This window comes from Pristis pectinata, chromosome 2 (genome assembly GCF_009764475.1).
Source record: "Pristis pectinata isolate sPriPec2 chromosome 2, sPriPec2.1.pri, whole genome shotgun sequence".
In the NCBI taxonomy this organism is placed as follows: Eukaryota; Metazoa; Chordata; class Chondrichthyes; order Rhinopristiformes; family Pristidae; genus Pristis; species Pristis pectinata.
The window spans coordinates 2,471,814-2,497,110 of NC_067406.1; the positions used below are offsets into that span (position 1 = coordinate 2,471,814).

The 25,297-nt window shown below is 51.5% G+C and overlaps 1 protein-coding gene across 3 annotated transcripts in view; it reads right to left on the reverse strand.

Annotated features, from left to right (window-relative positions):
- Positions 1-4,411: 4,411 nt before the first annotated feature.
- The window catches only part of shtn2 (shootin 2), a 46,791-nt gene continuing 25,905 nt past the window's right edge, over positions 4,412-25,297 (reverse strand). For all 3 annotated transcript variants that reach the window (XM_052044078.1, XM_052044093.1, XM_052044087.1), the window contains 9 exons: positions 24,300-24,394; positions 22,291-22,437; positions 20,970-21,123; positions 18,521-18,668; positions 13,690-13,742; positions 11,772-11,872; positions 8,022-8,090; positions 6,364-6,505; positions 4,412-5,433 (listed from right to left, as the gene is read on the reverse strand). In XM_052044078.1, coding sequence (XP_051900038.1) covers positions 5,225-5,433; positions 6,364-6,505; positions 8,022-8,090; positions 11,772-11,872; positions 13,690-13,742; positions 18,521-18,668; positions 20,970-21,123; positions 22,291-22,437; positions 24,300-24,394 — 1,118 coding nt within the window. In that variant the 3' untranslated portion in view covers positions 4,412-5,224. The remainder of the gene's footprint in view (positions 5,434-6,363; positions 6,506-8,021; positions 8,091-11,771; positions 11,873-13,689; positions 13,743-18,520; positions 18,669-20,969; positions 21,124-22,290; positions 22,438-24,299; positions 24,395-25,297) is intronic.

Here is a 25,297-nt window from a genome sequence, read left to right on the forward strand (position 1 = left end):
CCCTCTCCCACCCAGCCTGCGCAGAGACAGGACTGGCTGCCTTGGTGACATTTAAAGCTGGCCTATGTCTCTGCCTGGTGCTTCACTGACCTCAGATTTCCATAGAACACCACAGCACAGAAAAACAGGCCATTTGGCCCTTCTAGTCTGTGCCAAAGTGTTATTCTGCTGGTCCCATTGACCTGCCCCCAGTCCATAACCCTCCAGACCTCTCCCCTCCGTGTATCTATCCAATTTATTCTTAAAACTTATGAGCCCACATTTACCACATCAGATGGCAGCTCGTTCCACACTCCCACCACTCTCATACTTCTCTCCTAATCTAGGTGGAAAGAGCCTACTCGCATTTATTCTGTCTATACCCCTCAATTTTGTAAACCTCTATCAAATCTCCCCTCGTTCTTCTGCGCTCCAAGGAATGAAGTCCTAACCTTTTCAATCTTTCCCTGTAACTCAACTCCTGAAGACCCAGCAACATTCTAGTAAATCTCCTCTGCACTCTTTCAATCTTACTGATATCCTTCCTATAGTTAGGTGACCAGAACTGCACACAATACTCCAAATTCAGCCTCAATGTTTTATACAACCTCACCATAACATCCCAACTCCTATACTCAATACTTTGATTTATGAATGCCAGGATGCCAAAAGCCTTCTTTACAACCCTGTCTACCTGTGACGCCACTTTCAGGGAATTATGTATCTGAACTCCCAGATCCCTTTGTTCCTCCGCACTCCTCAGTGCCCTACCATTTACTGTGTATGTCCTACCTTGATTTGTCCTTCCAAAATGCAACACCTCACACTCGTCTACATTAAATTCCAGCTGCCATTTTCTGGCCCATTCTTCCATTTGTTTCAGATCCCTCTGCAAGCTTTGAAAGCCTTCCTCACTGTCCACTACGCCTCCAATCTTAGTATCATCAGCAAACTTGCTGATCCAATTTACCACATTATCACCTAGATCATTGATATAGACAACATACAACAATGGCCCCAGCACAGATCCCTGAGGCACACCACTAGTCACAGGCCTCCAGTCTGAGAAACAATCATCCACAACCACTCTGTCTTCTCCCACAGAGAATTTTGAATCCAGTTTACAACCTCTCCATGGATACCTAGTGTCTGAACCTTCTGAACTAACCTCTCATGTGGGACCTTGTCAAAGGCCTTATTAAAGTTCATGTAGACAACATGCACAGCCTTTCCTTCATCTACTTTCTTGGTAACCTCCTCGAAAAACTCTACAAGATTCATTAAACATGATCTACCACGCACAAAGCTATGCTGACTATCCTTAATCAGCCCTTGGCTGTCCAAATATTTGTATATCAGATCTCTCAGAACACCTTCCAATAATTTACCCACTACTGATGTCAGGGTCACCAGGCTGCAATTACCTGGTTTACTTTTAGATCCTTTTTTAAAACAGAAAAACGTGAGCTACCCTCCAGTCCTCCAGCACTGTACCCATGGCTAAGGACATTTTAGATATATCTGCCAGGGCCCCTGCAATTTCTACACTAGTCTCTCTCAAGGTCCGAGGAAATATCTTATCAGGCCCTGGGGATTTATCTGCCTTTATTCACTGTAAGGCAGCAAGCACCTCCTCCTCTTTAATCTCTATATGTTCCATGACACTAGTGCCCGTTTTCCTTCCTTCCATATCCACTATGCCAGTTTCCTGAGTTAATACTGATGCAAAAAAACTGTTTAAGATCTCCCCCATCTCCTGAGACTCCACACATAGACAACCACTCTGATCTTCTAGGGAACCAATTTTGTCCCTTACTATCCTTTTACCTTTCATATACTTGTAGAAACCCTTCAGGTTTACCTTCACATTGTCTGTGAAAGCAACCTCATGTCTTCTTTTGGCCTTCCTGATTTCCTTTAAGTATTTTCTTACTTTTTCTATACTCTTCAAGTACCTCATTGCCTAAACCTGCTATACACCTCTTTTCCTTAACCATATAGCCAATATCCCTTGAAAACCAAGGTTCCCTATGCTTGTTAACTTTGCCTTTAATCCTGGCAGGAACATGCAAACTCTGCACGCTCAAAAATTCACCTTTGAAGACCTTCCACTTACTGAGCACATCCTTGCCAGAAAACAACTTATCCCAAGCCACTCTTCCTAGATCCTTTCTCATTTCCACAAAATTGGCCTTTCTCCAATTTAGAACCTCCACTCGAGGACCAGACCTATCCTTATCCATAATTATCTTGAAACTAATGACATTATGGTCACTGGACCCAAAATGCTCACCTACACATACTTCTGTCACCTGACCTACCTGGTTCCCTAATAGAACAAGTATTGCATTCTCTCTCGTTGGTACCTCTATATATTGATTTAGAAAACTTTCCTGAACACATTTGACAAATTCCAAGCCATCCAGCCCTTTCACAGTGTGGGAGTCCTAGTCAATATGTGGAAAGTTAAAATCCCCAACTATTACAACCTTCTGTTTCTTACATCTGTCTGCTATCTCCCTACAGATTTGTTCCTCCATTTCTTTAACTATTGGGCGGTCTATAATACAACCCTATTAGTGTGGCCACACCATTCCTGTTCGTCAGCTCCACCCATATGGCCTCTGTAGACGAGCCCTCTGGGCTGTCCTGTCTCTGCACAGCTGTGATCTGTTCCCTGACCAGTAATGCCACTCCTCCCCCTCTGTCACATTTGAAACAGAACCCTGGAACATTAAGCTGCTAGTCCTGCCCCTCCTGCAACCATGTCTCACTAATAGCAACAACATCATAATCCCACATGCCAATCCATGCTCTAAACTCATCTGCCTTACCTACAATACTCCTTGCATTGAAATAGATGCACCCGAGAACATTTCTATCATGTACAAACCTTTGATTTCTGTTGATACCTGCAGTCCTCGTGACCTTTTACCTCCTCCACCTCACTATCTGCTCTAACACTCTGGTTCCCCTCCCCCTGAAAATCTAGTTTAAACCCCCCAGAGCAACACTAGCAAACCTACCCACAAGTAGGTTAGTCCCCCTCCAGGTACAAACCATCCCATTGGAACAGGTCCCACCTTCCCTGGAACAAAGCCCAGTTGTCTAGAAACATGAAGCCCTCCCTCCTGCACCAACTCAGCCACATATTTAGCTGCATGATCCTCCTATTTCTAGCCTCACTAGCTCGTGGCACAGGTAGCAATCCTGAGATTGCAACCTTGGAGGTCCTGTCCTTTAACATTGCACCTAATTCTCCAAATTCTCTCTGCAGGACCTCCTCCTCCTTCTTCCTATCCACGTCATTGGTTCCTACATGGACCATGACATCTGGCTGCTCACCCTCCCTCCTGAGGATAGAGAGCTCAATCCGAGATACCACAGACCCTGGCACCAGGGAGGCAACAGACCATCCAGGATTCTCGATCTCTCCCACAGAACCTCCTATCTGTCCCCCTGACTCACCACCATTCTCCTTCTTTCATCCTTCCCTTCTGAGCTGAGGGTCCCATCTCGATGCCAGAGATGCGACCACTACAACTTGTCCCTGGTAGGTCGTCCCCACCAGCAGTATCCAAAATAGTATACTTATTGTTGACGGGAATGGCCACAGGGGTGCTCTGACCTGTCTGTCTATACCCCTTCCTTTTCCTGACAGGGACCCAGCTACCTGCCTCCTGACTTTTAGGGGTGACTATCTCCCTGAAACTGTCTATTTCTGCCTCTGCCTCACGAATGATCCAGAGTTCATGCAACTCCAGTTCCCTGATTCAGTTTGCCAGGAGCTGCAGCTGGATGCACCTTTTACAGGTGTAGTCATCAGGGACAAGTGTGCCGTCCCTGACTTCCCACATACTGCACACAGAGCACACGACTGCCCTAACTGCTGCCTTCATTACCTACTCCTTAGTTAATTAAATTAAAGGAACTTACCCAGCCTGACCTCTCTGGGAGCAAACTCGCCCTCTGGAGCCCTGAGCCACTCACACACTGGCCTCTCCACTTCAGTTACCCCTCCTTATATTTGTCCCTGCCAATTACCTCAAGTATTCACTCCCTCTAATCAACCAATCAACACTCTGTTTTAAATCCTCAGCCCCTACCTGTCAGAGACCTGCTGCTCCAATGGCTCCCGGGCCGATGCTATAAGGGACTTTACTTTTTTTTCATGGAACAAAAACAGCCATTGCTTTAATGTTAATTTCCAGTTTGTTTTCAAAATCTACATTTAAAGCACATGGGTGAAATATGATGATGCTAAACAAAAGCTAAGAAACATTTTAAAATGAAGTTACTGGTTCCAATTATTTTCTGCTTCTGAACTCATAAGACTTGATTTTTTTTAAAAAAATCAATCTTCTGCAGTAACGTGGGTCTGACTCTTGACATGCATTAAAGATAAACCCATACACAAAACTGGACAGACAAGTTTAATATTAAACAATGTAGTTTAACAAAACTTCAATGTATTCTGGTTTTTTTTAAATACTGCAAGCACAGACACTGTCAGGATACAACGCTTGGGAAACAGATTGCTGAAAACCCAATCTATGAATTCAATTTTTGAAAAGGTTAAGGCATTTCATAACAACACACCACAATCAGTTTATAGTTCTTTCAACCACAAAATGCATTACAAACTTTATTTAGGTTGGATAGCAGAATGAATAGTGAAGATGTTTTTCTGGGGCTTAACTTTTTCTGGGCCTTAACAAGGGAAGGATGCTTGAGAAGCCAGGAAAGGACAGGGGTGGGGGTGACAGGGGGGAATATGAGGGTGGTGAGACAGGTCAGGGGAAGACGGAACTGCTGTAGCAGTGGGATGGGGTGGGCAAGAGGTTGGAGGGGTTTCAGGGCCAGGACATTGAGGGGAGGTCGATAGTGGCACTTGATGTCTGAGGTCAGCCATGGCCTTCTCGAATGGGGGAGCAGGAACGAAGGCCGAATGGTCTACCCCGCTCCTCCTGCGTTGGAGAACAGGAGGGTGTGAGGTGGGGTGTGGGCAGAATGGGAATGAAGGGGCTGGGGAGGAGCAGAACAGGAAATGGGACAGGCGTGAGTTGGGGGAGGCGTGAGGTTGGGGGCGGAGCGTGGGTTGGGGGTGTGGGAGTCTGGGGGGGGCGGTGGCGGGTTGGGATGTGGGGAGGAGGTGTGGGGAGGGTGGGGTGGGGGTGTTGGTGGTGGGACGGGGTGAAGTCGGGGAGAGGTGGGGGCAGGAGGTGGGGAGGGGGGAACGGCTTCGTCAGTCCCGGCTGGGGGGTGCTTCGCCCTCTGTCAGCGGGCTGGGCTGTGACATCTCCTGGGACACCCGTCTGTTGAGAGCGATGACCGCTGAGGTTCTCCGGCTCTGCCGTATGCAGCCTATCCGACGGACTCCCCCCCCTGGGGTGGGCACAGCAGCTCTGCTCAGTACCAGCGGGGCTGCGTTTCCTTCCTGGGGGATCACATGTCCTGGAGAGATGCAGGGAAACACTGGGGTGAATTCAGGGCTCTCTCTCTCTCCCTCTCTCCCTCTCTTTCTCTATCTCTCTCTCTTTCTGCCATTCTCCCCATCTCTCTCTCTCTCTCTCTCTCTCTCTGTCCTTCTGTCTCTCTTTCTCTCTCTCCGCAGACACTGCCTGACCCACTGCAAGTTTCCTGCACTTTCTGTTTTTATCACAGGTCTCCATCGTCTGCAGCGTTTTGCTTTTCTACTTTACTTTTGCTTTACAAAATTCATTGAGGTTTGTCAAGAGGACGGACTCTCCAAACCCTTGTGCTTCTGCTGATCAGTGGAATGTTTTCAGTTAGTTCCCTCCTTCCCTCTACCCTCTGTCCCCCCCTCTCTGTCTCTCTCTCTGTCTCTCTCTGTCTCTCTCTCTCTCTCTCCACGTCAATCCCTTTCTCTGTGTTACTCTCTCTGCCTCTTTCAGTTTCTTGTTTTTCATCTTTAACCCATTCTCTCTCATTAATTCCTCCCTCTCTTTAACACTGCTGTTACCTCCAAGCCTCAGCTCTCATAAGAGTCACACAGCACAGAAACAGGCCCTTCGGCCCAATCCATCCATGCCAACCAAGTTACCTACTTGAGTCAGCCCCGTCTGCCCGCGTCTGGCCCATATCCCTCTCTAAACCTTCCTGTCCACATACCTGTAAACTGTCTTTTCAATGTCACTTCCTCTGGCAGCTCGTTCCACACCCCCCCACCCTCTGTGTGACGTTCCACACCCCCACCCTCTGTGTGACGTTCCACACACCCACTCCCCTCTGTGTGAAGAAGTTGAGCCTCAGGACCCTCCCTCCTCCTCTCAGCTTGCCTCTCTCTCTGTTCCTTCTGAATCCCACTCCTTCCCTCCTCCCTCTCTCCCTGCCCTCCTCCCTCACCACCCCTGAGGTCCGTACCTGGATCCTCTTCCCTCTTCTCGCTGGACGTTGCTCCCGTGTCCGTCACCCTCCGTCGCCTCTGCAGGATAGCGTCCAGCTCGTTCTGCCTCTTGTCGTTTCTCTGGCTCTGCTGCCGGACCCTCCTCTTCCCCAAGGCGCCCTGCAGATGGCAGTTAGATCTCTTCAATCCCCCTGTCGTCTGGGTCATTGCCCACCCTGAACTGCCCCTGGACTGAGGAGGCAGCTCGGAACCAGCTGCACCTGGAGTCACAGAGACTATCTGGGCTGCAGACAGCACACGCCCTTCCCTCAAGGGCATGAGTGACCAGTTGGCTCTTCTATGACAATACCAGCACTCCAAAGCTGCCTTATTGAGACTAATTTTGGATTTATTTAATTACTGGAAGTTCTCCAGCGGCTGGGGTGGGATTTGAACTGATGACTCTGGATCAGTGGTCCTGGATCAGTGGTGGTGGGTCCAGGAACCACCCCATGTTACCACCGGACAGCTGGTGTTAATGCAACTGAAGAAACCTGCTGACAAGACGTTCCATTAGCCCAAAGAGCTTGAGCATGTTTAGAATCACAGAGGCACACTGCAGGGAAACAGGCCCTTCGGCCCAACTGGTCCATGCCGACCAACATACCCACCTAAGCCAGTCCCGTCTGCCCATGTTTGGCCCATATCCCTCCAAACCTTTCCTATCCATGGACCTGTCCAAATGTCTGTTAAATGTTGTTAATGTACCTGCCTCACCCACTTCCTCTGGCAGCTCGTTCCATATACTCACCACCCTCTGGGTGAAGAAGTTGCTCCTCAGGTCCCTTTTAAATCTTTCCCCTCTCACCTTAAACCTGTGCCCTCTAGTTCTTCATTCCCCAAGCCTGGGGAAATGATTGAGTGCATTCACCCTGTCTATGTCGTGGGTTTATACACCTCTATAAGGTCACCCCTCAGTCTCCTACACTCCAAGGAATAAAGATCTAACCTGCCCGACCTCTCCCTATAACTCAGGCCCTTTGAGTCCTGGCAACTTTCTCATAAATCTCCTCTGCACTCTTTCCAGCTTAATGGCACCTTTCCTACAGCAGGGCGACCAAATCCGAACACAATACTCCAGGTGCGGCCTCACCAACATCTTGTACAATTGCAACGACATCCCAACGTCTACACTCAGTGCCCTGACCGGTGAAGGCCAGCGTGCCAAACGCCTTCTTCACCACCCTGTCTACCTGTGTCATCACTTTCAGGGAAACATGTACTTGTACCCCGAGGTCCCTCTGTTCTGCAGGACTCCCTTCCCTGGGAACCCACCAATTAGGCTTCTGCCCTGACTTGGGATGGGGAGAGACCTCTGACCAAAGTGAGTCAGTGACCAGCAATCCTTCCCCACCCCCCTCCTCAATAGCTGCCTTTGTCGCAACGGACCGCACTCGCCGCCAGCACCCATTGATCTACACTACCCTCTGTCGAGACGGCGCCCAGGGTGGGGCGCACACAGGATGCGAGACCTGCCCATCATTCCGAGATTGGCCCAGACGTCTCCGGGGGATTTCTCTCGGCCTCTGATCAGTTGATCCCCCACAACCCTCCTCTCACCATTGCCCAGAACAACCCCTGTGACCTGACCCAGCACAGCAGCCACCTCTTCCCCACAGGTTGCTTGTCCACCTACCAGAATTCCTTGGAGTTCGGCCACAGCCGTCCCCTTGCTCTCTGTGTCGGAAGATTTCGTGTCCAGGGGCTGTGTACAGGGACAAGAACAGAGCAGATCGGTCACCCGGGCAACAGAGTTAGAACATAGAAACATAGAAAACCTACAGCACATACAGGCCCTTCGGCCCACAAAGCTGTGCCGAACATGTCCCTACCCTAGAAATTACTAGGCTTACCCATAGCCCTCTATTTTACTCAGCTCCATGTACCTATCTAACAGTCTCTTGAAAGACCCTGTTGCATCCGCCTCCACCACCGTTGCCGGCAGCCCATTCCACACACTCACCACTCTCTGAGTAAAAAACTTACCCCTGACATCTCCTCTGTACCTACTCCCCAGCACCTTAAACCTATGTCCTATTGTGGCCACCATTTCAGCCCTGGGGAAAAGCCTCTGACTATCTACCCGATCAATGCCTCTCATCATCTTATACACCTCTATCAGGTCCCCCCTCATCCTCTGTCGCTCCAAGGAGAAAAGACCGAGTTCCCTCAACCTGCTTTCATAAGGCATGCTCCGCATTCCAGGCAGCATCCTTGTAAATCTCCTCTGCACCCTCTCTATGGCTTCCACATCTTTCCTGTAGTGAGGAGACCAGAACTGAGCACAATACTCCAAGTGGGGTCTGACCAGGGACCTATATAGCTGCAACAATACCTCCCGGCTCCTAAATTCAATTCCACAATTGATGAAGGACAATACACCGTATGCCTTCTTAACCACAAGTTGGTCTCACCTTCATTTTCAGGATGCGTGTGTGAGGGCAAGGCCAGCATTTATTCCCCATCCCTGATCGCCCTCTGTGCTGAGAGGTTACTGGGCTGTTTGTTCTGGATCCAGAGTGGCTGACTAACAGATGCACCAGGAAGGCAGATTTCCACAGCACCAGTGGCTCCTTCAACGATCTCACGGCTCCCACCCCCCAAGACTAGTTTATTGAATTAACTTCAAACTCCTCAGCCACTGTGGTGGGATTTGAACTCCTGTCCCTGGATCGCGATCAGCCCTCTGGATACTTGTCCAGTAACATAGCCGCAGGAGGTACAGAAGCCTGAAGTCCCACACCACCAGGGTCAGGAACAGCTACTTCCCTTCAACCATTCAGTTCTTGAACCAACCTGCACAACCCTAATCACTGCCTCAGTACAGCAATAATCAAAGACCCCACCCACCTGGGTCATTCTCTCTTCTCTCCTCTTCCATTGGGTAGAAGATACAGGAGCCTGAGGGCACGTACCACCAGACTTAAGGACAGCTTCTACCCCACTGTGATAAGACTATTGAATGGTTCCCTTATACAATGAGATGGACTCTGACCTCACGATCTACCTTGTTGTGACCTTGCACCTTATTGAACTGCACTTTCTCTGTAGCTGTGACACTTTACTCTGTACTGTTATTGTTCTTACCTGTACTACCTCAATGACTGTGTACTGACTCAATGTAACTGCACTGTGTAATGAATTGACCTGTACGATCGGTTTGCAAGACAAGTTTTTCACTGTACCTCGGTACAAGTGACAATAATAAACCAATACCAATGCCAATGAACACTTTGCACTACAATGAACTTTGTTTTATTTTGGTTCTAATTGTGTTGTTTTTTGTAAAAATTGTGTATAATTTATGTTTAATTTATGTTTTTCTAGTGAACGCTGCTTATCTGATGCTCTGTGCCTGTGATGCTGCTGCAAGTAAGTTTTTCATTGCACCTGTGCACACATGGACTTGTGCAGATGACAATAAACTCCACTTTGACTTTGGAGACTTCAGACGGCACTGGCTGAGCCGGGGTGGATTACATGGGATTACGTAGGGTGTTGGCACCAAAGGAGGCCCTTCAGCCCAACCAGTCCCTGCTGGTGTTACTTCTCCATGTTCTTCTCCCACCTCCAGCTATCAGTGTGACCCCCCCCTTCTCCCACACGTGGTACCAGCCTCCCTGTAAATGCATCTGCACGTCCCTCACCCACCACACATTCTCACCACGGTCTGGGTAAAGGAGGTTTTCCTGAATTCCCTTGGATTTCTCAGTGCCCCTCCTACATTGATGGCCTCTGGTTATCTACTTCCCATAAGTAAGAAAAGATAAGATATCTTTATTAGTCACATGTACCTCAAAACACGCAGTGAAATGCATCTTTTATGTAGAGTGTTCTGGGGGCAGCCCACAAGTGTCGCCACGCTTCCAGCGCCAACATAACATGCCCACAACTTCCTAACCCGTACGTCTTTGGAATGTGGGAGGAAACCGGAGCACCCGGAGGGAACCCACGCAGACACGGGGAGAACGTACAAACTCCTTACAGACAGTGGCCGGAATTGAACCCAGGTCACTGGCTCTGTAATAGTGTTACGCTAACTGCTACACTACCGTGCCTGCCGTGAAAACCTTCTCAGTGGATCCGGTGTACTAAAACCTGAAAGAACGTTGATTATGGCACCTCTCAGTCTCTTGTGCTCAGGAGAAAATGACCCAGAAGACTTGTTTCCAGTAAGAGCTGATCAGTTGAGACACAGAGACTGAGTTCCTCCAGCAGATTGTTTGAGGGTTGATTTGAGGTGGAGGGGCAGGTAGTCTGCAGAAGGACTTGGGCAGGTTGGGAGAGTGGGCAAAGAAGTGGCAGGTGGAATACAGCGTAGGGAAGTGCGGGGCCATGCACTTTGGTAGGAAGAATAAAGGTGTCGACTATTTTCTAAATGGGGAGAGAATTCAGAAATCGGAGGTGTAAAGGGACTTGGGAGTCCCAGTGCAGGATTCCTTCAAGGTTAACTTGCGGGTTGAGTCGGTAGTAAGGAAGGCAAATTCTCACTTCCAGAGAACTAGAATACAAAAGCAAGGATGTAGTGCGGAGGCTTTATAAGGTGTTGGTCAGACTGCATTTGGAATATTGTGAGCAATTTTGGGCCCTGTATCTGTCTATCTCAGATTACCCCAGATCTAAGGTAACACCAGCAGGGAGGCTGAGGGGATACCTGGTAGAAGTTTATTATGGGAGGCAGAGACAGGGTAGACCGTCAAACTCTTTTTCCCAGGGTGGGAAGGTCAAACACCAGAGGCAGAGGTTTTAGGTGAGAGGGGGAAAGTTTAAAGGATTTATGAGGCAAGTTTTTATTACACAGAGAGTGGTGGGTGTGTGGAACGGGCTGCCAGGGGTGGGGTGGAGGCGGATACAATAATGATATTTAAAAGGAATGTAAACAGGCTCATGGACAGGCAGGGAATGGAGGAGCAGGGATCGTGTGCAGGCAGACAGGATTAGTTTGGATCGGCGCAGACATGGTGGGCCGAAGGGCCTGTTCCTGTGCTGCGCTGTTCTATATTCTAATTGGGGTGCATCTGGGCAATAGTGAGCATGATGTTATTAGGTTTCAGTGATTACGGAAGGGATGAAAATACTCTTGGAAGAGAAGTGGCTTAGTGCAAGAAATACTATAATCGGTATGTAAGGCAAGTGTTTCACTGCACCTTGGTACATGTGAAAATAATAAATCAATTTACTGATTTACTAATTTGGTAAGATCTGGAAAAGCACTGGGCAGATGCTGGTGAAATCAGAATCCACTGAAGCATTTCTAAAGTGATTACTTGGGGAAATATTCTCAGGGTTCTGGGAATGAACAGGGGTAACGTAGAGCTCCTTGAAGGAGCTGGGACAGATTGATGGGCTGACTGGCCTCCCACAGCGCTTGCAGTTTCTGTCCTACCTCCGTCTTCCTCTTTGTGGGCTTCAGGATCACGCCGTTTTTGATCCTCTCCATCATCTCATCCACGGCCCTCACCTTGATGGTAGAGAGGTCGGTTGAATCTGCAGGCGGAGATGGAGCTTGGGGTTAATGAGGCCACCCACCGCCCAAACCCAGATCTACCTCGCAATCCCCACGGTGACTTCACAACCTCGGGAGCGCGGAGGGATTCTGAAGCATCGAGAAATGACAGACAGTGATTGTGGGAGGAGCATTGGCTCCAATTCAGCAAGGCAACTCTTCAAACTAGTGCCATTCATGTCCACAGGACACACCAGGGACTGCAGATGTCGGATTCTGGAGCAACACACAAAACGTTGGAGGAACTCAGTGGGTCGGGCAGCATCTATGAAGGGGAATGGACAGTCGACGTTTTGGGTTGAGACCCTTCATCTGGACTGTCTCGACCCAAAACGCTGAGTGTCCCTTTCCCTCCACAGACGCTGCCCGACCCACTGAGTTCCTCCAACGTTTTGTGTGTTGCGCCATTTACGCCCCAGCTGAGAGGATCTCGCGTCTGACTGAGCTGCACTGAGTGTCACGGGGAGAGTTTGCTCTGGGGTCTGCAGCTTCTCTTTCACCCATGGCCCGCTGAGCCACACCCACCCAGTACTGTCTGACCCAGGACCAGTGGGTGCCCGTTGAAAGCAGCTCATCCTCCTGGGGTCCGAGCTCCTCAGACATCTCCACCTGTCTCACCTCCTTCCTGACCCTCCTTAAACCCTCTGACCGAGCCTCAGGTGAACGACCCTGAAATGACCTTGCCTGGTAATCCTCCTTTGTATGTTTTACGCTGTTGGGATGCTGTACGTTCCCTGTCAGTGTGTTGTTATCAAGAGAAGCACAGCCAGTGTAGGTAATGAGTTCTTTCATCTCCAGTCTGTCAAATCTAGTGTCAGAGTCATACACCACAGAAACAGGCCCTTCGGCCCAACTGGTCCATGCTGAACAAGATTCCCATCTAAGCTCGTCCCATTTGCCCGCATTTGACCCGTATCCCTCCAAACCTTTCCTATCCATGTGCCTGTCAAAATGTGTTTTAGATGTTGTTAATGTACCTGCCTCAACCCCTTCCTCTGGCAGCTCGTTCCATATACTGACCACCCTCTGTGTGAAGAAGTTGCCCCTCAGGTCCCTTTTAAACCTTTTCACCTCTCACCTTCAACCTGTGCCCTCTAGTTTTTTATTCCCTTTATATATCACAGCTGACCGATACCATATTCTCACTCTCCTCACACACCTTGATGTCTGAAAAGGACCCGATATTGTCTGGGATCCCGAGGGTGGTGTGGTCTGTGAGACCGAGGTGTTCAGGCCAACACTGTAGGACCTTGGGATTCTCACCACCCATTACCTCAGTCAGTGGAGGAGACTCAAACCCAAACAGAACAGAGTGACCTCGGAGTACAGGTACATGGTTCCCTGAAAGTGGCATCACAGGTAGACAGGGTGGTGAAGAAGGTGTTTGGTACGCTGGCCTTCATCAATCAGGGCACTGAGTATAGGACATTATATTGCAGTTGTACAAGTCGTTAGTGAGGCCGCACTTGGAGCACTGTGCACAGTTTTGGTCACCCTGTTATAGGAAAGGTGTCATTGAGCTGGAGAGAGTGCAGAGGAGGTTTACGAGGACGTTGCTGGGACTCGAGGGACTGAGTTATAGGGAGAGGTTGGACAGGTTAGGACTTTATTCCTCAGAGTGTAGGAGATTGAGGGGTGATCTTATAGAGGTGTATGATTTTATGAGGGGCATAGGGAGGGTAAATGCTAGCAGCAGGCTGGAAGGACTGAATGGCTCCTATTTTGCTGAGGTTCCCTGTCCAGACAGCCTGCCTGGGGTGTGGGGGATGGAGTCAACCGAGTGAACCGTCACACTGACCAGCGCTCTTCTTCCCGTCCTTCTGTCTCCTCCGCAGTAGCTCAGCCAGGGGTCTGCAAATTGAAGTGATAAATTGGTGCATTATTGTCACATGTTCTGAGCGAAAGTGAAAAACTCTGCTTTGCATGTCATCCATACAGATCAATTCATTACACACTGCATTGAGGCAGTACAAGAGAAAACAACAACAGAATGTCATTGTTCTGGGACCCCTGCTCTTTGTGATTCTTGGATGAGGATGTGGAAGGGTGGGTTAGTAAGTTTGCTGATGATACAAAGGTTGGTGGTGTTGTGGATAGTGTCGAAGGTTGCTGTAGGTTACAACAGGATATTGATAGGATGCAGAGCTGGGCTGAGAAGTGACAGATGGAGTTCAACCCAGATAAGTGTGAAGTGATACACTTCGGGAGATCAAATTTGAAGGCAGAATACAAGGTTAATGGCAGGACTCTTAGCAGTGTGGAGGAACAGAGGGATCTTGGGGTCCATGTCCATCGATCCCTCAAGGTTGCCATGCAGATCGATAGGTCTGTTAAGGAGGCATATGGTGTGTTGGCCTTCACTAGTCGGGGTATTGAGTTCAAGAGCCATGAGGTGATGCTGCAGCTCTATAGAACTCTGGTTAGACCACATTTGGAGTATTGTGTTCAGTTCTGGTGACCTCATTATAGGAAGGATGTGGAAGCTTTAGAGAGGGTACAGAGGAGATTTACCAGGATGTTGCCTGGATTGGAGAGCATGTCTTATGAGGATAGGTTGAGTGAGCTGAGGCTTTTCTCTTTGAAGAGGAGGAGGATGAGAGGAGACTTGATAGAGGTGCACAAGATGATAAGAAGCACAGATCGAGTGGACAGTCAGAGACTTTTTCCCAGGGCGACAATGGCAAACACGAGGGGACATAATTTTAAGGTGATTGGAGGAAGGTATAAGGGGGATGTCAGGGGTAAGTTTTTTACACAGAGAGTGGTGGGTGTGTGGAACGCACTGCCGGCAGAGGTTATGGGGGCAGATACATTAGGGACATTTAAGGGGCCCTTAGATGGACACATGAATGATAGAAAAATAGGGGGCTATGTGGGAGGGAAGGGTTAGATAGATCTTAGAGCAGGATAAAATGTCGGCACAACATTGTGGGCCGAAGGGCCTGTACTGTGCTGCAATGTTCTATGTTCTAATGTAGAATAAAGTGTTACAGTTACAGACAAAGTGCAAGGCAGGCAGACAATAAGGTGCAAGGTCATGATGAGGTAGATTGTAAGGTCAAGAATCCATCTTATTGTACTAGGAAACCATTCCATAGTCTTATAACAGTGGGATAGAAGCTGTCCTTGAGCCTGGTGGTACGTGCTTTCAGGTTTTTGTATCTTCTGCCTGATGGGAGGGGGGAGAAGAGAGAATGACCCGGGTGGGTGGGGTCTTTGATTATGTTGGCTGCTTCACCAAGGCAGCAGGAAGTGTAGACAGAGTCCATGGAGGGGAGGCTGGTGTCCGTGATGCACTGGGCTGTGTCCACAACTCTCTGCAGTTTCTTGCTGTCTTGAGCAGAACAGTTACCGTACCAAGCCGGGATGTATCCTGATAGGATGCTTTCTATAGAGGAATGGCACGAGAGGTGGGACATGTCACAGACAACACCACCGCCCCTCCCCTGGTATCCCTGCCCAAGCCAAGATACCAAGCAAGGCCTGTCCAAAGCATAGCCAGGGCTGGAGATCAGGAGGCAGAAGGGTGAGACCTGGGCAATGGGGGGTGGGAGGGAGGAGATCCTGAGGGGTCTGAGGGAGAGGGAGGCAATGGGGGAGGAGTGAAAGCGATTGAGGAGGGAATCTCTGGTGGAGGGTGGTGGAGTGCATTTGAGCCCAGGAAGGAATGGGGGAGGTTGTGATGAGTTTAGTTTCAGTTCGGTACTGGGAGGTGAGCCTTGGTGGGAGGTAGGGGTCACGTAGCTCTTGGGGGGGTGGGTATCAGTGGGACAGAGAATCAATGAGACCTGGGGCTGAAGAGACTTAAATCACAAGATGTAGTACTGGAAGGAATGAGTTCATCAAGTCACTCTGTGATGATATGGAGTGTACTATCCGAGAGCTCTAAACTTAACGTCAAGACTTTAAGTTCTATCTGCCATAAGTATCTACGAGTACCCTCACCATAGGGAGATTTTACTGTTTCAACCTACACTTCAACAACCAGTTTACTTCACTATTTCAGTCTTGACAGATAGGTCTACCTGTCAATAATCATTTTTCGAGCTGTGGGCCCCTCCTCCAGCAAGGAGAAGATACTTCTATCTAATGAAGCAGCTTAAAAAGTTTATTTTATTTTAAGTGAGACACATTTAATTCTAATAAGTAATTCTTAACAACGACATGTAACTTACAAAGGATTTCCAAACACAAGTACAATTCTTACAAACTAAGAAGTCAGACCAACAAGTTGCAGACGAACAAGTCGTCCGTCGCAAAAACCAAAGGCTGAGGAATGAATTCGAGGTCTTCTTTCTGTCACTCTTTCATTCCCCTCTACTCTGACTGCTTTCTAACATTTCTACTGGTTTTTTCACTCAGTTCACACCATTGGCCTGTGAAGTTTTCTCAACCACATTTTCAGGCCAGGGAACTGGAGGGTTCAAGGAAGCAAAGGTGGATGCCATCGTTCTCCGGTTTATGTTAAGAGGCTGAGCAGTGAATATCCGTTAGAAGTTTAATTTACCAAACAACAAACATCTCGAGCCTTGGACAACTTCTGCTGTTTTTGCAAAAGGGATTTTAGCTTAACGATCTCTGGACAGCTCGTGCTGCTGTGCTAAGAAGCTGAGGTTAGCAATAAGCCTTTGTCGGGCCTGGCAAGTGAGTATCCATCACAACCCAAAATACAGGGAATAGCATTGGTGGGGCCACATTTGGAATATTGTGTTCAGTTTTGGTCACCCTGTTACAGGAAAGATGCCATTCAGCTGGAAAGAGTGCAGAGGAGATTTGAGGATGTCGCTGGGACTAGAGGGACTGAGTTATGGAGAGAGGTTGGGCAGGTTGGGACTTTTTTCATTTGAGCTTAGGAGAATGAGGGATGAGTATATAGAGACATATAAAATCATGAGGGGCTTAGAGAGGGTGAACGCACTCAGTCTTTTTCCCAGAGAAAGGGGAATCAAGAACAAGGGGCATAGGTTTAAGGTGAGGGGGAGAGATTTATTAGGAACCTGAGGGGTAACCTTTTCACTCAGAGGCTGGTCAGTATCTGGAACGAGCTGCCAGAGGAAGTGGGTGAGGCAGGTACATTAACAACCTATAAAAGCCACTTGGACAGGTCCATGGATAGGAAAGGTTTAGAGGGATATGGGCCAAATGCAGGTAAATGCAACTTGCTCGGGTGGTCATTTTGGTCGGCATGGACCAGTTGGGCCAAAGGGCCTGTCTCCTTGCCGTATGGCCCTGTGACTCTGCAGCCAAATGTGGTGACTCTTGGTTTGACAGGGGAGTTGTGTGATGGGCCAGCAAATGGTGCAGGAGAATAGAGGCTGTGTGAGGCATCACACCCATCAGGGAAGGTTGAGCTCGGAGCAGCTCAGACTACACAGCAAGGAGTGGGGTGGGGGGTGACCCCACAGAAAGACTTCAGTAGGATGGGTGCGGAAGTAGGGAATCACTCCTAATAAATCCCTTTGGGAATTCAGGGTGTGGGGAGGGTCTGGAACTCACTCCCAAAGGAGTGAGCAGCAAGGAGAGGGCTAAAACCAGGAGGAAAAGGGGAGGGGGGGGGGGCTGAGTGGTGGAGTGATGGAGGGTTGGTTGGGCTTTGTAAAGCTCTCAGATGGGAGGGGCTGAGGGAAGTAGGGGAAGGAATGGAGAGGGGAGAGGGAAGGGAATGGTTGGGCCATAGCTGGAGCACTGAGTGCAGTTCTGGTCACCACACTGTAGGAAGGATGTGGTCACACTGGAGAAGGTGCAGAGGACACTCACCGGGGTGTTGCCTGGGTTACAGCACCAAGGAGAGACTGCCCGGGCTGCGATTGTTTTCCTTGGAGCAAAGGAGGTTTGGGGGGGGGGCGGTGGTGGGGACATGATAGAGGTTTAAAAGATTATGAGGGGTAGATACTAAGAATGTTTTCTCTGTGGCAGAGGTGTCTAAGACCAGAGGGTAAAGGCTTAATCAGAATCAGGTTTATTATCACTGACTTACATGTCGTGAAATGTGTTGATTTGCGGCAGCAGCACAGTGCAAAGATATAAATTTACTATAAATTACAAAAATAAATAAATAGTGCAATAAAAAAGGAATAATGAGGTAGTGTTCATGGGTTCATGGACTGTTCAGAAATCTGATGGTGGAGGGGAAGAAGCTGTTCCTGAATCATTGAGTGTGGGTCTTCAGGCTCTTGTACCTCCTCCCTGATGGTAGTAATGAGAAGAGGGCATGTCCCGGGTGGTGAGGGTCCTTAGTGATGAGGAGGAACAAGAGGTTTAAAGGGGATTTGGGAGGGAATTGTTTTCTCCCGGGGGGGGGGGGGTTTGGAGTCTGGAACACACTGCCTGGGGGGTTGGTGCCGGCAGAGCCTCCCACCAACCCTGACGAGAACATGAATCACTGAGGCAGAGAAGGTTACAGAACTACTAGAGGGAAATGGGATTAATATAGATAGGCACAATGGTTGGCATGGACATGATGGGCTGAAGGGCCCATTCCTGTGACTGGGATTCTAGGAGAGGGGAGCTGGGACAGTGCAGAGGAGGAGGAGGGAGGGGGAGGTGAGGAGGGGGGAGGAGAGAGGGGGTTAGGTGAAGGCCAGTGGGTCTGAGGGGTCCCGAGTACTCTGGGTAGTTGGCTCACTTACTCGACAGGGGCTGTGCTCGGTGGGGGCGGTGGTGGGGGTGGGGGTGGGGGTGGGGGTGGGGGAATGCCCGCCGGTTCCTCCCCCGCAGTGCACACCGCCCCATCCGTGGTGGTCCGCTCCCGCTCCCGCTCCCGCTGAAGGTCCTCGACTGGAAGCAAGGAAGGAACGGCGGTAAGTTCGGGGCAGTAACCAGCCCGGGAGCAATGCAGAATGATGATCAACCCTGCCCCCTGCTCACACACACCGCCGTCCAAACCTGGGGCTCCATCCCCCCACCCCCTGTCCACACCCCACCCCTGCCCCCTGCTCACACACACACCGCCGTCCGAACCTGGGGGTCCACCCCCCCAAGCCCCGTCCACACCCCACCCTGCCCTTCACACTCAGCTCCTCTCACAGGAGGCTGCTAAACCTCCCACCGAACCATGTTGTGTGGCACGGAAACAGGCCCTTCGGCCCAACTGGTCCATGCCGACCAAAGTGTCTGCCTGAGCCAGTCCCATTTCCCTGTGTTTGCTCATCTCCTTCTGAACCTTTCCTCTCCGTGAACCTGTCCAAGTGTCTTTTAAACACTGTAACAGTCCCCACCTCTGCCACTTCCTCTGGCAGCTCGTTCCACACACCCACCGCCCTCTGTGTGGAAAAAGTTGCCCCTCGGGTCCCCTTTAAATCCCTCCCCTCTCACCTTAAACCCGTTCCCTCCCCTACCCTGGGGAAAAGACTGCGACCGTCCACCTTACCTGTGCCCCTCATGATTTTATAAACCTCTATCAGGTCACCCCTCAGCCTCCACTCCAGGGAAAACAGTCCCAGCCTGTCCAGTCTCTCCTCATAACTCAAGCCCTCCGGTCCCAGTAACATCCTCATGAACCTTCTCTGCACCCTCTCCAGCTTAAGGACACCCTCCCTGCAGCTGGGCGACTAGAACTGGGCACAACACTCCACGTGTGGTCTGACCAACGACTTGTACAGCTGTAACATGACGTCCCAACTCCTGCACTCAGTACGCTGACTAATGAAGGCCAGCGTGCCAGACATCTTCTTCACCACCCTGTCTACCTGTGTCTTCACTTTCAGGGAACCATGTACCTGTACCCGGGGGTCTCTCTGTTCTACAACACTCCCCAGGGCCCTACCATTCATTGTGTATTTTCTGCCCTGGTTTAACTTTGCCAAAATGCATCAGCTCGCATTTGTCTGAGTTAAGTTCCAGCCGCCATTCTTTGGCCCACATTCCCAGTTGATCTCGATCTTGTTGTAATCTTTGACAAACTTCTGCACTGTCCACCACACCACCAATTCTGGTGTCATCTACAGATTTACTGACGATGCCACCGATATTCTCATCCAAATCGTGAATTTAGATGACAAAACAGCAGGGGACCCAGCACCGATCCCCGGGGTACACCACTGGTCACAGGTCTCCAACCTGAAAAACCATCCTCCACTTCCACGGTCTCCTACCGTTGGAGCGGGGCTTTCTCAGAGCCCTTCCTGATGTCCATGGAGACAACGTCTACCGTGCTGCCCTCATCAATCCTCTTGGTTGCCTCTTCAAAAAAGTTCCCTCCACACCGTCCCATCACACACTCCCGGGGTCAGACACAGAGTGAAGCTCCCTCCGCACCATCCCGTCACACACTCCCGGAGTCAGACACAGAGTGAAGCTCCCTCCGCACCGTCCCGTCACACACTCCCGGGGTCAGACACAGGGTGAAGCTCCCTCCGCACCGTCCCGTCACACACTCCCGGGGTCAGACACAGGGTGAAGCTCCCTCCGCACCGTCCCGTCACACACTCCCGGGGTCAGACACAGGGTGAAGCTCCCTCCGCACCGTCCCGTCACACACTCCCGGGGTCAGACACAGGGTGAAGCTCCCTCCGCACCGTCCCGTCACACACTCCCGGGGTCAGACACAGGGTGAAGCTCCCTCCGCACCGTCCCGTCACACACTCCCGGGGTCAGACACAGGGTGAAGCTCCCTCCGCACCGTCCCGTCACACACTCCCGGGGTCAGACACAGGGTGAAGCTCCCTCCGCACCGTCCCGTCACACACTCCCGGGGTCAGACACAGGGTGAAGCTCCCTCCGCACCGTCCCGTCACACACTCCCGGGGTCAGACACAGGGTGAAGCTCCCTCCGCACCGTCCCGTCACACACTCCCGGGGTCAGACACAGGGTGAAGCTCCCTCCGCACCGTCCCGTCACACACTCCCGGGGTCAGACACAGGGTGAAGCTCCCTCCGCACCGTCCCGTCACACACTCCCGGGGTCAGACACAGGGTGAAGCTCCCTCCGCACCGTCCCGTCACACACTCCCGGGGTCAGACACAGGGTGAAGCTCCCTCCGCACCGTCCCGTCACACACTCCCGGGGTCAGACACAGGGTGAAGCTCCCTCCGCACCGTCCCGTCACACACTCCCGGGGCTGTGTGGATCTTACTGACTTTTAGCCTCCAGCTCCTGGTTCCTTTTCTCAGCCTCCTGGACTCTGGCCTCGAGCTCGGTGCGTTGATCCTCTGCCAACTTCAGCAGCAACTGGAGCCTCTCCACTTCCCTGCGGGAGCCGCTCCCTTCTGCCTGCTCCTCCAGCTCCTTCACCTGTCAGCGGGGCAGGCAGTGGCCATCAACCCACGGGGCATCGACCGAGGGAGCCGAGGGCTGGGGGTGGAGGGGTCACACAGTGTGGGTGCAGAGGGAGCCGAGGTGGTGGGTGGGGGCACATGGGGGAAGGTGGATGGGGGAGGGAGGGAGTGGTGGAGGGTGGGAGAGGTGGAGGGAGGGAGGGGGAGTGGATGGAGGTAGTGGGAGGGAATAGAGGGCAGGGTGGGAGTAATGCTGGTGGATGTAGGGGAGACAGTGGGAGGGGGTACATGGAGGAAGAGGATGGTGGAGGGACAGGAGAGAGGGGAGTGAAGGGAGGGGGGAGAGGTCGAGGGAGGGGAGAGGTCGAGGGAGGGGAGTGATGGAGTGAGAGAAGGTGAGGGAGTGGAGAGGGAGGGAGGGGAGGGGAGTGCTGAGGGGAGGGGAGAGGTGGAGAGAGGGGAGGGGAGGAGTGGTGGAGGGAGGGAAGGGGAGTGGTGGAGGGAGAGGAGGGGAGGTGAGGGTAGTGCTGAGGGGAGGGGAGAGGTGGAGAGAGGGGAGGGGTGGTGGTGGAGGGAGAGGAGGGGAGTGTTGGAGGGAGGGGAGGGGAGGGGAGGTGAGGGTAGTGCTGAGGGGAGGGACAGGTGATGGTCCTGTCTCTGGATGGGCCGTGTTACAGCTACTGTGTTGTTCAGCGTTGACCCTCCCCCTGAACACCCCACCCACCCCGTCCCAAACCTTCCCCTCCACCTACCAATCCGCCCCCCATGCCCCACTCACCCGGGTTCCCACCTGCTCCCCACTCCGCTCCACTTCCTCCCCCTTGTCTGGGACCAACTTTTGCCCCCAGTCTTGGTCCTGCCCCTTCTCCCCCCCTCACCTCTGCTCCCCATCCCCCTTGTCTCTGATCACCTCCCCTTGCCCCGGACACCCCCAGACTTGTCCCAGTCCCTGCTCATGCTCCCCTGCCCTTTCTGGCCCCTCCTCTGCCCCCCTCCCTCGCCCCCCTCCCCTGACCCTCTCCCCTCCCCTCCCCTGCTGCTGCACCCTGTTTCCTGCCCCCTCCCCTTCCCCTCCACCTCATGCCCCCCTTCCCTGCCCCTTCCCCTGACCCATCCCCTCCCTTGCCCACCTGCCCTGCCCCCCTCTCCTGCCTGCTCCCCTGCCCCTGCCCCCTCCCCTCACCTGCTGCTGGTGCCGGAAGCGCTCCTCCTCCAGGGTCCGGGTGGCCTTTGCCACCTCGTCCATAGCCCTCAGCAGCTGCAGGCTGGGCTCCGCGCTCTCCAGGAGGATCATACTCTGCCGGCTCGCCTCTTGCTTCTTCACACGCATCTGTGTCCGGCCCAGAGGGTGGGAGCGAGAGGGCAGGGTTACCCAGAGCAGGAGGGACATTCCTCACCCTCACCCTCCTCCTCCTCACCCCCACTCCCCCCTCCCAGAGTTACTGAGGGAGCAGATTGTGGAGGCTCTCAGTGTTGGGTCAGAGCCTGGATAGTAAATTGGTTTATTATTGTCATGTACAGAGGTACATTGAAAAACTTTGCTTTGCATGCCATCCGTACAGATCAATTCATTACACAGTGCATTGAGGCAGTACAAGGGAAAACAATCACAGAATGCAGAATAAAGTGTCACAGTTACAGAGAAAGTGCAGTGCAGGCAGACAATAAGGTGCAAGGTCATAATGAGGTAGATTGTGAGGTCAAGAGTCCATCTTATCGTACTAGGGAACTGTTCAATAGTCTTATAACAGTGGGATAGAAGCTGTCCTTGAGCCTGGTGGTACGTGCTTTCAGGCTTTTGTATCTTCTGCCCAATGGGAGGGGGGGAGAAGAGACGGTGTCCGGGGTGGACCATGCACTTTAGTAGAAAGTTTAAAGTTGTTGACTATTTTCTCAATGGGGAGAGAATTCAGAAATTGGAGGTGCAGAGGGACTTGGGTGTCCCAGTGCAGGATTCCTGAAAGGTTAACCTGCAGGTTGAGTCAGTAGTAAGGAAGGCAAGTGCAATGTTAGCATTCATTTCGAGAGGACCAGAATATAAAAGCAAGGATGTAACGCTGAGGCTTTATAAGACGTTGATCAGATTGCATTTGGAGTATTGTGAGCAGTTTTGGGCCCCGTATCTCAGGAACGATGTCCTGGCACTGGAGACGGTCCAGAGGAGGTTCACAGGAATGATCCCAGGAATGAAAGGGTTAATGTATGAGGAGTGTTTGATGTCTCTGGGCCTGTACTTGATGGAGCTCAGAAGGATGAAGGGGGATCTCATTGAAACCTATTGAACATTGAAAGGAACACCAATCCTCATTGAGGGGTCAGTGGTGGGAAGGTTGAGCAGCTTCAAGTTCCTGGGCGTCAACATCTCAGAGGGTCTATCCTGGGCCCAGCACATTGATGCAATCATGAAGAAGCCACGCCAGCAGCTCTACTTCATTAGGAGTTTGAGGAGATTCGGTACGTCACCAAAGACCCTTGCAAATTTCTACAGCTGTACGGTGGAGAGCATTCTGACTGGTTGCATCACTGCCTGGTATGGAGAGTCCTTCACGGGCACAACCCTCCCCGCCATTGAGGACATCTTCAAGAGGCGGTGCCTCAAGAAGGCGGCATCCATCACGAAGGACCCTCATCACGCAGGACATGCCCTCTTCTCGTTACTACCATCAGGGAGGAGGTACAGGACCCTGAAGACCCACACTCAACGATTCAGGAACAGCTCCTTCCCCTCTGCCATCAGATTTCTGAACGGTCCATGAACCCATGAACACTAGCTTGTTATTCCTTGTTTGCACTATTTATATATTTTTCTAACTTTACGTAATTTTTATGATTTTACATCTTTGCTGCCGCAAAACAACACATTTCATGACATATGTCAGTGATAATGAACCTGGTTCTGACGGACTGGACGTGGAGAGGATGTTTCCATTGGGAGGAGAGTCTGGGTTCCAAGTTGTTGACGGAGGGTTGGGTTGGACAGGTGGTGGTGGTGGGACGGGGGTGGGGGTGGTGGTGGTGGGTGGGGGGAATGATTGGTTCTGTTGTTTTACATCAGTGTTGGGCACCTGACCACAGCTCTCTCCCACACCCTAACCCCTCCCGTCCTTCTCCGCATTTCCCCACACCCGCCCCCACCCTCTCCTCCCACTGCCCTCCACCCTCCCCCCCTCCACTCCACCCCCATCCCCCTACCTGGTGAGCGTAGCTCTCTGCCCGCTGACGTAGGTCCTGCTCCAGCTCTAGGTGTTGCTGCAGTTCCCGGTATTCCCGGCTCACCAGCGTGGAGACTGGGAGAGAGAGAGAAGCGCGGCATTACCCTGTGACCACCGACAACCCCCTCTCCTGTCGCCTGGGTACGGGCGAGGGGAGGAAAATAGCATGTCTAGTGGAAAGAGCCTGATGGTAGTGATGCAGTGAGAGGGGTGGGCAGCAGGTTGAGGGAGGGAGGGGAGGGGGGGGGGAGTGAAAGTTTTCAGTTCCATACTGTCACTGGGCCTGTGTGTCGGAGGGAGGCCTGACTCCCGTAGTGGATCCCTCAGCTCCTTCAAAGCGAGGTTTACAGAGGGAGGGAGGGGGAGAGAGAGAGATAGATAGATGGAGGGAGAGAGAGGGAGGAGAGAGATAGGTAGATGGAGGGAGAGGGAGGGAGGAGAGAAATAGATAGACGGAGGGAGAGAGAGGGAGGAGAGAGAGATAGATAGACGGAGAGAGAGGGAGGAGAGAGATAGATAGATGGAGGGAGAGAGAGGGAGGAGAGAGATAGATAGACGGAGGGAGAGAGAGGGAGGAGAGAGAGATAGATAGACGGAGAGAGAGGGAGGAGAGAGATAGATAGACGGAGGGAGAGGGAGGAGAGAGATAGATAGACGGAGGGAGAGGGAGGAGAGAGATAGATAGACGGAGGGAGAGAGAGGGAGGAGAGATAGGTAGACAGAGAGGGAGGAGAGAGATAGATAGACGGAGGGAGAGGGAGGAGAGAGAGATAGATAGACGGAGGGAGAGAGATAGACAAAAGAGAAAGAGAGAGGGGGGGATGGAGAGAGAGGGAGAGAGAGGGCAAGAAGGAGAGAGGGATGGAGAGAGGAGAGGGGGAGAGAACGAAGGGGGGTGGAGAGAGAGAGAGAGATGAGAGAGGGTGAGAGAGAAAGGGAGAGACAGAATGAAAGAGAGACAAGAGGGGAAGAGGTAGA